The sequence below is a fragment of the Etheostoma spectabile genome, chromosome 14 (genome assembly GCF_008692095.1).
Source record: "Etheostoma spectabile isolate EspeVRDwgs_2016 chromosome 14, UIUC_Espe_1.0, whole genome shotgun sequence".
Classification (NCBI taxonomy): Eukaryota; Metazoa; Chordata; class Actinopteri; order Perciformes; family Percidae; genus Etheostoma; species Etheostoma spectabile.
In genome coordinates, this window is record NC_045746.1 from 15,588,651 (window position 1) to 15,604,353 (window position 15,703).

The 15,703-nt window shown below is 39.7% G+C and overlaps 1 protein-coding gene across 1 annotated transcript in view; it reads right to left on the reverse strand.

Moving 5' to 3' along the window:
- osbpl10a (oxysterol binding protein-like 10a) overlaps nucleotides 1-15,703 on the reverse strand; it is a 77,158-nt gene that overhangs the window by 7,094 nt on the left and 54,361 nt on the right. The window contains exons 8-10 of the mRNA XM_032535595.1: nucleotides 9,227-9,376; nucleotides 8,589-9,087; nucleotides 4,397-4,583 (exon numbers count right to left, since the gene is read on the reverse strand). Coding sequence (XP_032391486.1) covers nucleotides 4,397-4,583; nucleotides 8,589-9,087; nucleotides 9,227-9,376 — 836 coding nt within the window. The remainder of the gene's footprint in view (nucleotides 1-4,396; nucleotides 4,584-8,588; nucleotides 9,088-9,226; nucleotides 9,377-15,703) is intronic.

Consider the following 15,703-nt stretch of genomic DNA (forward strand, 5'->3'; position numbering starts at 1 on the left):
ATGTCAAACAAAGTCATAAAAAGTCATAGTATAGTATGTCAAAAAGTAAAAGCGTGGCACGTTAAAAAAAAAACATCACAAAGAAGTCATAGTACAGGATATAGAGTAAAAGTCATGGTAAAGCATGTTGGAAAAAGGTAGTATAGTATGTCAAAAAAGCGATTAAAAAGCCACATTAAAAAGCCACAGTATAGTATTTAATAAAAAGTCATATTATGTTGAGGAGTTGAACCTTCATCTTCAAAATTTTTTGAAGATGAAGATTTTATTTTCATCCTCAGCTACTTATCTCACTGAGCTATTTGTAAAGCACAATCTACATTGTTTTGGCGTTCTATTTATTGTTTACAGTATTGAAGACAAAAAAAACAGCAAAGCATAATATGTCTAAAAGAATCACAAAAAAGTCTAAGTATAGTATGTCGAATAAAGTCATGTATGGTATGTCAAAGTATAATATGTGGAAAAAAGTCATAAAAAGTCATAGTACAGCATGTTGAAAAACGTCATGGTAAAAAAGTCAGAATATACAGTATGTCGCAAAAAAAAGTCATAGTACAGCATGTTGAAAAACGTCATAGAAAAGTCATAGTATAGTACATAAAAAAGTCATGAAAAAGTCATAGTATTGTATGTCGGAAAAAAGTCATATTATAGTATGTCAAAAAAGTCAAAGCGTAGTATGTCAAAAAGTATAATTAAAAAGTTATAAAAAAGTCATAGTATAGCATGTTGTAAAAAAGTCATAAAAAAGTCATAGTATAATAAATCAAAAAAAGTCAGAAAACAACAGTGTTGTATGTTGAAAAAAAGGCATGTCATAATATGTCAACAAAAGTTGAAAAGTATAATAAAAAAGTCATATTATAGTATGTGGAAAAAAGTATTAAAAAAGTCATAGTATAGTATGGCAGAAAAAAAGTCCTAGTAAAGTTTGTCAACAAAAGTCATAAAAAAGTCATAGTATGGCATGTTGTAAAATAAGTCATAGTATTTTATATGTCCAAAAAGTTATATTATGTTGAAGAGTTGAATCCTCAACTCTTCAACTTAACCCTCAGTAGCTTATCTCACAGAGATTTATGAAGCTCACAATAGATTGTTTCTTGTTTACATTACTGAAGACAAAAAAAGTCTGAAGTATGTCAAAAAGAATCATGAAAATATCATAGTATAGTATGTCATAAAAGTCATAGTATAGAATGTTGAAAAAAAGTCATTAAAAAAATCATAGTATAGCATGTCAAAACTATCTGAGTGGTAGAGCGGTTGCCTGCCAATCGGAAGGTGGGTGGTTTGATTCCCTGGCCTTGCAGTCCCATGTCAAAGTGTCTTTGGGCAAGACACTGAACCCCAAGTTGCCCCTGATGCTGTGCATCAGAGTGTAAATGTGTGTGAATGTTTATCTGATGAGCAGGTGGCACCTTGTACAGCAGCTTCGGCCACAGTGTGTAAATGGTGAACAGTTCCTGTACTATGTAAAAAAAAAAAAAAAAAAAAGTGCTTTGTGTAGTCGTTAAGACTAGAAAAGTGTTATATGATAAGAGTCCATTTATATTTATTGTATGTCAAAAAAGGACTATACTATGTCAAAATATAGTATGTTGAAAAAATCATACAAAAGTCATAGTATATTGTGTCAAACAAAGTCATAAAAAGTCACAGTATAGTATGTCAAAAAAAGTCAATGCATAGTATTTGGAAAAAAAATACTGAAGAAATCATAGTACAATATTTAGAAAAAAAAATCATAAAAAGTCATAGTAAAGCATGTTGGAAAAAAAATCATAGTATGTCAAAAAAAGCATAAAAAAGCCACAGTATAGCATTTAAAAAAGTCAAATTATGTTGAACCCTCAACCTCAAATCTTAATTTTTAGCCTCAGCAGTCTATCTCACTGAGCTATTTTGAAAGCCCTCAATACTGTCTTTCTTATTGTTTACATTACTGAAGACAAAAAAAAAATGGCAAATCCCTAAACCCTAACCCTAACCCTCACCCTTGTGCCCGTGCCACTCGCAGCGCCCATTCAGGGCACTGCGTTCTACCCTAACCTAACCCCTACCCTACCAACCCCATACCCTAAACCCATAACCCTAACCCTACCTAACCCCTAACCCTAACTAACCCTACCCCTAACCCCTAACCCTACCTAACCCCCTAACCCACCCCACCCCTAACCCTAACCCTAACCCTAAACCCTAAACCCTAACCCCTAACCCCCTACCCTAACCCTACCCCTAACCCTAGCACCCTAACCCTAACCCTAACCCCCTCCACCTAACCCTACCCCTGACCCCCAACCCTAACCCTACCCTAACCCCTACACCCTACCCCCCTAACCTAACCCTGACCCCTAACCCTAACCCTAACCCCCTAACCCTACCCTACCCCTAACCCTACCCCTAACCCTACCCTACCTACCCTACCCACCTACCCTACACCCTAAACCTAACCTAACCCACCCTACCCTAAACCTACCCTAACCCTACCCTAACCCTAACCCTAACCCTACCCCTAACCCCCTAACCCAAACCTACCTCACCTACCCTAACCCCTAACCCCTAACCCTAACCTAAACCTACCCTAACACTACCCCTAACCACTACCCCAACCCCCTAACCCTAAACCTACCCTAACATACCCCAACCCTACCCTAACCCTACCCTAACCCTAACCCACTAACCTAACCACCCTAACCCCACCCTACCCCTAACCCTAACCCTACCCTACCCTAACCCCAACCCTAACCCAACCCACCCTACCCCGAACCCCCTAACCTCACCTACCCCCTAAACCCTACCCCTACACCCTAACCCAACCCTACCCCTAACCCCTAACCTAACCCTACCCCAACCCTAACCCAACCCTACCCCTAAACCTAACCCATAACCCTACCCCCTAACCCTAACCCTACCCCTAACACTAACCCCCTAACCCCAACCCCCTAACCTTTGACAAAACTATGACAAAAAAGTACAATGAAAAAGTCATAACATAGTATTTTGAAAAAAAGTCATAAAAACATACTACACTGAAAAGTTGAACCCTATACCTTCAAACTTCACTTCAATTGCAGCAGCTTATCCCACTGAGCTATTTGTGAAGCCTGCAATGCATTGTTTCAGGGTTCTATTTACTGTACATTACTCAAGACAAAAAAGTCATAGTATAGTATGTCAAAAAAAGTCAAGGCGTTGAATGTCGAAAAGTATAATCAAAAAAAGTCATAGTATAGTATGTCGAAAAAGTGTCGGTGTGTGTAAGAGTCATAAAGAAATCATAGTATATATTATATCAAAATAAAGTCCTACAAAATTTTGGTATGGTATGTTATAGTATTTCAAAAAAGTCAAGGCATATGTATGTTATGTCATTTCGGCAGTTTATTTTTTGTTTAAGTGAGGGTATAATGTATTATAAATAAGTCATAGTATAGTATGTCTAAAAAAGTTAAAGAATAGTATCTCGAAAAGAATAATGAAAAAGTCATAGTATAGTATCTTGAATAAAAAGTCATAAAAAGGTCTTATTAAAGCATGTCGGAAAAAAGTCACAGTATATGTCATAAAAAGTCATGAAAATCATGAAATTCATAGTAAAGTGAAGTCAGGAATTGTGCTGCTGTCCTTTATGCAGATTGAGGAATATGTAAATGATTGAGAGAATATTTGTGACTAACTATGTTATGTTACTGGTATGCATATGTTGTTTGGGATATAATTTAAAACAATAAAATCATTGGAAATATATTCTGTGTTTTAGCCTCTTTTATAAAGTTCAGTTTAGTTCAATTTTTTTATACAGCATGTTTAAAAACAACCATAGTTGACCAAAGTGCTTAACAAGCTAAAAAAAAAGAAAATACACAAACAATAGACAATACAAAATAACCAACAGTCAAAAAAAATATAAATAAAATAAAGGACAAGGTGTCAAAGCTCAACTTGAATTAAAAGCCAACAAACAGCAGTGGGTCTTAAGCAAGGACTTGAATGTTTCAACGGTCCGATATGTTCTTGTAGGAATAGGTAAACATTCCAGAGAGGAGATAAAACACGTGACACATCCCTCATATGCATAAGTTGTCTTGTAGGAAAAAAACTCAAATATGAAGAATAATAAACAGAATTTTTAATTTGCAAAAACTACTGAAAAATCAATTTGGTTGAATTAACAGGTATCCAATATACTGTATAATACGTGGACAATAGCATTGTGAAAAGCATTGTGTCAAGCACAAAGCCACCGCCTTAAGAGGATTTTCAAAATAAATATTCAATATAAAACAAAAGGAAAAGACAAATCAGCATGTCATGTTTGCTGTCAAAGTGATATGGTGTCAGCAATAAAGGCAGGCAGAGAGAGCAAAAAAAGATGCTCAGAAACACTCACCTGTGTACCTTCCCTCCATAGAAAGGCTTGGTGTGAAAGGTAACAGTGGCAGAGTAGCCGCTCTTGACACAGTTGATGGAGACTTTGCCCCCCAGCTCCACCCAGGGCACGGTAAGGATGGAGCGGGCGTAGGCACAGGGCAACGTGAAGACATACTCCTCGTCGTGCTCCAGCAGACTGAGGACCCCTAAGAGGAGAAAGAGGAAGAAAAGTGAGAGGGGTTGAAGTGAATCCTCAGATGCATGATGGGAACACAAATGCATAGAAACAGATGATGTTAGTAAAATGTATTTTATGGAAACTAATCACTCAAATATAGTTTGTTAACAATTGGAGAAGATTTTTCAAAGGTATGTCGAGCCACCAGATGAGCCTGCCTCTTGGAGTAATAAACACTAATTGAATCTATGTGGCTGGTATGTGGATGTTTTCTCCAGACCATTGCTGTCAGTGACGTCCATTGTGCACTCGTAAAACAGGAAGCAAGTGTGGAGAAATACGTAGGTACACAGAAACTAAATATTCTATATAATCATCCAGTTATAATGTAAAACTAGGCACTTTAAAGTGCTCTTATATACAGTTAATATAACATAATAATTAAGTTGTTTGCAACAGTCTTTGAATCGCCCATCACTACAGCGATCCTAATTTATGTTTTGATTAAATAGGGTTAAGCATAGTTTGCTGTGCAGTTTTCATGTCCTGTGTGAATAAGCAGTTAATTATCTAACCTGATTGTAGGCCGCAATAATTTTATTTATTTTCTATTGCATATTGAAAAATACTCACACAACGAACACCAAGTGTGAAGAACATTATTTAAATGAGTTAATATCTCCTTTAGGCAGTTTGTATCTCTTGGGTCCCTAAGAGCGGCTATTATACTCAACACTCATGATTGACATCATCAGCGTCACTCAGTCTATAAGTGGATTTATTTTGTCCTTAACAACACCTCACATGTCCATGATTAACTTTCAGTTATATCATAACCACGTGTTTACAAGAGCTCACTTGTTCATCTGTATTTCACTGCAAAATGCCTAAAAGGAGTACATTTCTTCTGGCACCACTGTGGTCAAATCATAACATGGCAAGGATTGACATAGTGAGAGAAAAAACCTATTCAGAGTCAAAACAATGGCTTGTAGTCATTATGTGGTTCTGAATAGCCTTGATTGATTACCAATCATTATTGAAAAGCTCTATTGTATGTACAATAAATGGTAGATCTGTTGTGAAAGCAGAAATCCCATAGTGTAAAATGACTCCTACAAGTAAGCGTCCTGAATTCATAATTCTACTTCAGTAAAAGTGCCGTTTTATAAGTAAAATGGCATTTAAGTATCAAAAGTAAAAGTATTAATTATGCAGAACAACTCATTAAAGAATGTTAAATTTATATTTTTTATCTAAACAAATAATACATTTTCTGGACTATAGGAGCTCAGTCTCATATGACTTTATTGGATTCTATTTATTATTGATGTGTTCAAATGTAAGCAGAATTTGAATGTAGCTGGTTGAAGGAGAGCTGGTTTGAAATGTTTTATAAACAATCCTGGCATTTATATGGTCCACCTTTACGGGTATGAATTACTTTGTTTGCATCAAGGTTTGATTGGCCTCTCTCTCATTCTCCTGTTAGTTTTGTTGTTCCAGTATAATGTTATCATTGTTGTAACATGGAGTTTTATATCCCAGCATAGGTTTGCACAACTCCAACCTGAGAAGGTCTGATCCACAATAACTGAAACCCCCCGTGTGGGTATGTGCATGGCCTTAAATTTATAATAGTGCATCATTTCAAAAGTTAATCAAATATATTTGTCTGTTAAATTCAATTAGCAACTGTACAAAGTACAATGGTTCTTGTATGTATAAATACAATTAAAAGGCAGCAGAAAGTGGAAACAATCAGGTAAAATAGTTCAAGTGATAATTCAAAATTTTGAAAAGAAACAATCGTTCTTAGCGACAAGAGTTAGATGAGAAGATTGATTCCACTCTCATGTCTGTACTGTAAATGGAGCTACATATACCACTTGGACCTGGCTAACCTAGCTTAGCACAAAGACTGGAAACAGGGGGAAATAGCTAGCCTGGATCCATCCAAAGGTAACAAAATCCACAGTACCTCCAAAACTGAATTGAATCCTACTGGACCTGGAAATAAAATAAATAAAATAAACAGTATCTACTGAACTATTGTCAGATATTGCCATCTATATGTAGTTAATAATCATTCCACTGGTATGTAATTTAATTCAAAGACAGTATAGCTCAAATCAAAAAGTGCATAGCGGCCTGTGATATTTTAACATCCATCCTTACAGGACCAGAGGTAAACCTGAGCAATGCACTCATCACAACAGTCAAACAGGTCAAATCCAAATCCTGCTGGTCAATCTGGCTGCATCAGCTGCTGTACCTCTGTTACTTTTCTGGTGCTGACTCACTGCCAATCAGTGTAGTCTGAGCCATCCATAAAAATGCAGTATCAACTGCTATCAGAAAAGCAGCCACTGCAGAAATAACCCCCATCTATCAATACTTCCCGGGGTGAGGGTCACCATGTTCTCTGATAGGCAGCATAAGCCTCCGCACATGGTGATGAACTGCTGCGTCATAACCTGCCGACAGGTGGTCAGAGGTACAGAATAGCCTGAGAAAGCTTTAAAGTCTGACTGAATCAGTTCATGTATCCAGATTCATTCGATTGGGCTCAAGGACTTCCTGTGTCTCCGCTCAGGGTGACTCATCCCCAGCAAACTACTGTACATGGTGTAATGGTGCTGACAGAGAGGACAGGCTTATTGTTTGCCATAGGAGAGGTCTCATTCATACAGGACAGGACGCTCTTAAGGCTGTATTTTTAACTAATACAAAAGCAATACAGACATTAACTGCTTTCACTGTAGTAACAACTACAAAGGCAACCACACAAATAACTTGTGTCAAGTTGACAACCTTTCATATAGCGTTCACTTGCTGCTTTCACTACGCCTGGACGTTGTATACTGTTTGTATTCTGTTTTAATTAAGCACAAGTCCGTCCATGTTACTTTGTTTCTTCAATTTAAGTTATCTTTTAACAAGTTGTTGCTGTAAAAGAGTATGCTCAGCTGACCTACCCTGCATGAATACATTTTTTTTTAAATAAACAAATACAATTTATGTCTTATTAGTTTCTGCTATTTACTATATGCATAAGGCAGCGTCTTAAAGATAAATAAAAAGCTAGATAGTCACCTACATTGCTGGTCATAATAACACTGCAACATTCAAAGAGATTAACTTTCATAAGTCATGATAACATGGACCAGTAACAAGAAAAAAAGGAGTTATAATTTGCAAAAGTGGTCACCAGTAAAACCCTCATCAACACTGTTTAAATCAATTAAAGGGTGCTATTTGCTGAACAACAGGATCAATATGAACAGCAACAAAATAGAAAACTTCACCTACTTTGACAGGGCAATCTTAATGTTAAGTGTTTTTGTTTTGTTCACCTTCTCTAGATTTTAATGCCAATACAGCCAATATGTTTTACATATGACTGACACTTTGTGTCAAGAAAGCAAAAAGTGTTTAACTTTAAACAGTACAGAGAAAGGCTTTAAATTGTCAGCAGTTATTAGAAAGTCAGTTTTAAAGCACCTGGATGATGGCATTTTCAGTCAATATTTTTGTTTTTAATTATTTATTATTTCATGTGATTTTATACTTCTACTACAGTGCATTTGAGAGGCAATTATTTACTTTTTATTACACTGACAATTACTATTACCAATTACTTTTTTTAATTAAACTACCCAACAGCATATAAAGGATCCACAATTAGCTACACCTAAACCAGCTGCAATGTAAATTGTATGTATTAATGCATCAGTGAGATTAATCCACTAATGTACATGTATCAAAGAGTATAACACTCTGAATGGGGGCATATTACAAGAGTACATTTTGCTACTTTGTTCTTTTACCTACTACATTTACTCAAGAAAAGAGTCTCAGTACTTCTACCACCACTGTTTTGGGTGTGACTTTGTGATTTTTGGTCCATGCTTATTTTTGTCTGCTTTTTATTTATCATAATGTTGTTTGACCAGGTGTGATTGCTTTCTGTGACAAAAACCTCATCATATCTACATATCTACAGTATTTAATGAGTAGTAAATTAGCTCACCCTCTCCCACCATGGACACTCCTATAGACATTCCCATGAACTTGCTCTTGGTCCATACATGGGCGTTGACGCACATACTCTTCTCCCGGCACTCACAGTAAAACCCAGAAACTGGTGGATGATGGGACACCTGCTCGGCCACAAATCGCACTCTGTAGCAGCCTCCTGATGAATCCTCGGCCTGCAGCGTGTTGTTGGGGCCCCTGCTCGGCTCCCAAAGGGATCCCTGGTTTGATCTGACCAAAGGTTTGACTTTGTCCCGAGGCACTTCCCAGGAACAGTGGAAGGTCTCCCCCAGCACAGGGTTGTAGGGCTTCTTGGCAACGGCGCCTTTCCGCCCTTCATGGAAAGCAGTCAAGTAGTACTCGACAAAACGGACTATTCGGTCCTCGGCTGAGACCCCAGCTGTGATTGACAGGAACATGTCAGGGTGGGCCATGAAGTTGGCGTACATCTCCAGTAGTGATCGCTTTTCCAAAATGAAAGTAGGCAACACCACCTATGAAACATAAAGGAAAGGATAGGATTTGTTTAGGGAAAGGCTCAGAAAACAACAATTAACTCACAAATATCACACTAAAAACCTCCAATTTGTGACAAACAATTGTCTAAATTAAAAGTCAGTTTCAGTGCCTTACCCGTGTGAGATCCATGCCCAGTTTGAGCTGGGAGAGCAGGTGGAGAATGATGCTCCGCTGGTCATCCAGGACACCCAGGTCCTCCTCTTCGTTATCCTCCGTGTCTGTCACCTCTTCAGTGGGGCTGATATCTTCCAGCCCGTGGTGGTGCTATAAAAACAAAAAGAAAACAGAAAACTTAATTTGTCAGTGAGACTGTGTCCCCCACTAATGTGTGTTCTTATAGTAGTATATATCCATGACGTTCCACTTCCGGGATTGCTCCGTTGCCGACGGAAATTCCATCAAATTTCACTCATTTAGGCCGGATATTTGTTCCCTTGGGCTCCAAAGGATTTATAAGGACTATGGTTAACTGCTCCTCAGATTTATGACACATCAGACTTTGACTCCCATATGATCCTTGTGTAGGATTCATTCATTACTTGTTTTTTCTTTTTCTTTTTATGGAATATGTTAACTGTGAGACAAAGACTATTGCCAGCCTTCTTCTTTTACAAGAGAAGAAATAATAATTTTTACTTTTTTGTGTTCTGAAATGATGGATATTTATACATCTTCAAAAATATGGTATTTATATCTAAGTGTCACTCCTTACTGGCTACTCAAGACATATGTTACCTGTGACAAGGAGTAAAAAGGTAAGCAACGACTAATTAACTGTTAAAAATATTCTTCTATTTTATCTGTCACACATGTCACTTGGAAAGGCCAAGAGGAGGAAGATACAGCCATTTCCTAACACCAACATTCAACCGACAATACCAACTATAAGGTCACACAACTCAATCAGAGGCCAGCACAGGACATTTTACATAAGCAACCTTTAAATACCAAAGGACATAACCTCTTTTACTTTTTATTGAAGCCCATTCATACTCTATTCAGCCATGTCACCTGCCTTTCAAGCCCCTTTCACCGTTCCATATGGCAATAGGAGCACTACATTTCTTTGAGTACCCTGAGTGCCTTGTTTGCTTCTAACAGCCTCAGCACAAACCTACACAATGCCTTCATGGTGTATGCATTGGTCAAAGAGGACATATGTTATGTCCTTCATTTGTGTTGAAGCATTCAACTAGAAACAGATCCAGTTGAGGTAAAAGAAGAGCTGATGCCTTTGATATATCCTGCTTTAACTTGGGGCAGGAAGGAAAATTACCAAAAACACAAGAGGCTGATGTATAATGCAGAAGGTGCTCACACACACACACTCCCCGCTGCTCTTTAGCTTCCATTTCTATCTGTGTCTCTATGCTATTATTACATTCAATTATGTGTCAGGTTTCAAAATTGTATACGCCTCATTTTAGTGAAGCTGCTGCAGCAAAATGAGGGAATGAGGGAACCGAACCTCCTGGATGCCTGATTGCACTGAATAAAAAGAGATTTCCAGGAGAGCCTGTCTGTCACCTGAATATTTCATTTAAAAAGCTCCCCACACACACACACACACACACACACACACACACACACACACGAGAGGGAGCATGCTTGAAAACACAAGTACAGGACTCCCTGGAGCTGGTTGGTGCAGAGTGATATATATAGAAGAGTGAAAGCAGGGGAAAGAGAGGAGGTAGGGGGAGGTGTGTTATGATTCCAGTGGTTCTAAGTAATTAAAGAGGCTCTTGACATCAACAGGAAATTAGAGCATCTCAGCGGAGACCCTCAAGTGGATTTATTGGTGGACTTAGTGGTTGTCTAAGACTTTTTATTGCAGTTTAACTTGTCCAGAAGTTACTACTGTCTCTTGAATAATAAATAAGTACAGATAGTGTTTGAATTTATGGTTTAACAGTATGAGGAGAACAGAGTGTACAAAACAAAAAGGTTTCAGAATGACTTTTGCTATTTATGTTGGTTATTACAACATGACATCTTTTGTCTTCTTAACATGCAATTTATATCTATCAAATCATAAAAGTCTTGTCATAAAATTGTACAATTACAATGCACAGGGGTGTTCAACACTGTTTAAAAATATGGATGTTAAAGGGGTAGCTAATAGCTAAACTGTGGGCTGTCCTTTTTATTGGCACAACCTGTAAATGAGGCACCCTTTATAAAGAGTTTATATGTTGCAACTACAATAATAGCTTTAATAACAATTAATACATTTTAAATACAATATTTAAATACAATAAATACATTATTAACAGCTTATAATGTTATTAATGCAATTAATAACAGCTATTTATAAAGGGTGCCTTTATGTGTAGCATTAATTCAATAATCTCAGTCAGACATCCTATCCATGAGAATGGGAATAAGCTTGGCATTTTACCTTTTTCAATTTAAAACCCATTTTAAAAAACCTTGAGGGTGCTGTACGTGTAAGTGTTTACCAACAGAACGAGCCCTGCTGGCTATTCTGTTACATCATTTATGAAGTCAACAAAGACTCTCAGTGTTGGAGGAAAACGATGCTTCACATTTTCAGGTCAGTGATGTCATGGCATCAAAAATGAACAATTTAGCAGTTAATTGCTAAATTGTTTACAGCAGTGATCACTGGATAAGCCCTTAGGCTGCAACTACACTTCACCCTATATCCAAAACAGATGTAAAGACCAACAGTACACCATGCACAAATACCAATGTCCGCTTGAAACACTCACGCTACATTGCTGTGTAGCTACAGGCTTGACCTGCATAAAACTGGACCTCATCGCCAAAGAGGTAAAAAGTAAGATGGCCTCACGTAACAGTAAAAATCCAACAAATGGAACGAAGTTAAAGTTTCTGGCTCCACAAACAGGATTGAAACCAAAATCCAATAAAAGAGCGGTACGCTCAATGGAAAACCTGTCAAAAGCAGTATCTTTTGAAGAGTTTAAAGCTCTGATAGGCACCGCAAACAAAAATGAATGCTCTTCTTCCTCTACTGAATTTGCTGACTGAGCGAGCAGCCTTCTTTTAGGAGTCCTGCGTCTTGTTAGAGAGACATACAATGTGGCTGAGTTGAGGTGGTGAGCTGCTGTGCGTGACTTGCAGAGACTCTGCCCACCACCTACTCTGAAAAACAGGGAGGAGGGGGAAAAAAACTCAGGAAAAGTCCCTGACGTTACCAATCTGCATCCTCCCATCATCCCTCTGCTGTATTTGCCTACATCTCATTCCATTTTTACACCCTTCGCTTTCCTTCCTCCTCTGACATGGCTTCACAGTCTTTTTCCCTCCTTCTACACCTCTACTTTTCCTCTTCCTTTCCTGCCTATATCTAGCACATGTGATAGGAGCATGTATATCAACTTGCAGTAGTCAGCTCTCTTTCAGGAACTCATGGGCAGCCGTCGTACTCTCCACACTTTTTTTATAATCCCTCTCTCCTCTGTCTCTCACTCTCCCTCCTTTCTTCATTTCTTTGTAACCGACTTCTTCTCTGAATCAGTGCCAGTTTGACAGTTCCTTTCAACTGACTGCAATCTTATGTTTGATTCCTTCTTCCTCTCTTTTCCTCTGCCCTCGCACTGTCATCTCTGTCATTGTTTCTTCCATTAATTCACCCTCCCTTCCCTCATCTCCTCATTCATGCCATCTGCTATTCTGTTTCATCATCATCTTTCTCCGATTTCCTTATTCCCTCCTTTCTCTCTCACTTAAATACTACTCAGTTGCTTTTTCCTTTCTGTCTACCTCTCTCTATATCTTTCTCTCTCTGGCAAGTCATCAGGGCAGAGTGGTTGTGGGGTCTACAGAAGGCTTAGATAGGGCACGTCTGCTCAGGCTCCCACTTCAAAGACTCATTTTCCTTCTTGGTTTGAACAGGCCAAACTTTGAGGGCTTGTTCTTCATCACCCGCCGTCCTCTTCATCCTGTATAATAACCACTTATGTCTTCACTCTTTTGTTTTTGTCAAAAACAGCATCTGAGATGCGGGGGATTAGTGTCATTGTATGAGACTCAACTTCTGAACCTTTTGGTATAAAATAATTATGTTCTCTCATCTGAAATGTCCTCTTTCTAAATCTACATACGAAAGGGTGCATGTTAGAGTGGATTTCTTTTCCTTTGGGTACAGTCGAAAGAAAGACAGTAGTTTTGTTGTGCAAATTAAATAATCTGTCTCCACCCAGAGAACAGTAGATTTTAATTAGTTTTGTTTCACATCATTCTCAGTAAACCCTCAGCCAGCCATGTCTAAGCAAGTAACACTAACACTCATTTGAAAATGACAAAAACACAGCTCCTGCCCAATAGTTTCACATTAATGAAACAATCACTGTATGTCCAACCACTGCCCGGGTTCTTTATACTTATTTTTTATTCAAATAAGAATCCCTGCCTGGAGAAGCAAGATATTAAATAAATTGATGTGTTCACAAGTTATACTAATGTGTGTGTTTTGTTAAGCTCAGCCACAAAAACCCCAACAAATCTCAGAGTTACAGTAAAATATTACTGAAGCAGAGCACAAAATGTATCACTCTTAAGCAAAAGCCATCCATTCATCTTTGTCCGCTTATCCAGTATCGGGTCGCGGGGGGGCAGCTCCAGCAGGGGACTCCAAACTTCACTTTCTTGAGAAACATTAACCAGCTTCGACACGGGGATCCCGAGGCATTCCCATGCCAGGTTGGAGATGTAATCCCTCCACCTAGTCCTGGGTCTTTCACGAGGCCTCCTCCCAGCTGGACGTGCCTGGAACACCTCCCTAGGGAGGCACCCAGGAGGCTTCCTTATCAGATGATCGAACCACCTCAACTGGCTCCTTTCAACGCAAAGGAGCAGCGGTTCTTCTCTGGGCTCCTCATGGATGACTGGGCTTCTCATCCTATCTCTTAGGGAGATGCCAGCCACCCTCCTAAGGAAACCTATTTACAGTTTGTACCCTGGATCTCGTTCTTTCAGTCATGACCCAGCCTTCATGAACATAGGTGAGGATAGGAACGAAAACTGATCGGTAGATCGAGAGCTTTGTCTTATGGCTCAGCTTTCATTTCATCACAACGGTACAAGAAATTAAATGTAATACCGCACCTGCTGCGCCGATTCTCAGACCAATCTCCCGCTCCATTGTCCCCTGGCTTGCAAACAAGACCCCAAGGTATTTAAACTCCTTCACTTGGGGTAAGGACTCATTCCCTACTTGAAGAAGGCACTCCATCGGTTTCCTGTTGAGAACCATGATCCTCATTCCAGCCGCTTCACACCCCTCCCGCCAGGATCCTTGTGAGAGTGAAGATCTGATCCGTTGTTCCACGTCCAGGACGGAATCCGCATTGTTCCTCTTCAACCCAAGGTTCGACTATCAGCCAAACCCTCCTTTCCAGCACCTTGGAGTAGAATTTATCAGGGAGGCTGAGAAGTTTGATACCCCTGTAATTGGCACACACCTTCTGGTTCCCCTTTTTGAAGAGGGGAACCACCACCCCGGTCTGCCACTCCCTAGGCACGGTCCCAGACTTCCACGCATTGGTGAAGAGGCGTGTAAACCAAGACAGCCCCTCCACTCTCAGAGCTTTCAATATTTCTGGACGGATCTCATCAATCCCTGGGGCTTTGCCACTGTGAAGTTGTTTAACTACCTCAGCAACTTCCACCAGGGAAACTGACAAAAATCCCCCATCATCCTCCAGATCTGCCTCTACCACAGAGGGCGTGTTAGCTGGATTTAGGAGTTCTTCAAAGTGCTCCTTCCACCGCCCTAGCCCCTCCTCAGTTGAGGTCAACAGCATCTCATCCTTACTGTACACAGCTTGGATGGTTCCCCACTTCCCCCTCCTGAGGTGGCGAACAGTTTTCCAGAAGCACCTTGGTGCTGACCGAAAGTCCTTCTCCATGTCTTCTCTGAACTTCTCCCACACCCGCTGCTTTGCATCTTTCACAACAGAGGCTGCAACCCTTCAGGCCCTTCGATATCTTGCAACTGCCTCAGGATCCCTCCGGGATAGCATATCCTGGAAAGACTCGTTCAGTCGGACGGCTTTCCTAACCACCAGTGTCCACCACGGTGTTTGTTTTGAGGCACCTAAGACCCTAAGACCACAGCGCTCCACCGCAGCTTTAGCAATGGAAACTTTGAACATTGTCCACTCAGGTTCAATGCCCCCAGCCTCCACAGGGATGCCCAAAAAGCCCTGCCTGAGGTGAGTTTAAAGTCTGTCGAACAAGGACCTTCTCCAGATGTTCCCAAACTAACCGTTTGTTCTTACCAGGCCTGTCCAGAGTCTTCCCCCATCCCCTGACCCAACTCACTACCAGATGGTAATCAGTTGACAGCTCCGCCCCTCTCTTCACCCGAGTGTCCAAAAGATCAGATGCTCTGGTACCAAGTACACTTATGAGCATCCCTATGTTAGTACATGGTGTTTGTTATAGACAATCCATGACTTGCACAGAAGTCCAACAACAAACAACCACTCTGGTTTAGATCAGGGAGCTTTCCTCCCAATCACGCCTATCCATGTATCTCCATTATTGCCCATGTGTGCGTTGAAGTCCCCAAGCAGAACTATGGAGTCCCCCACTGGA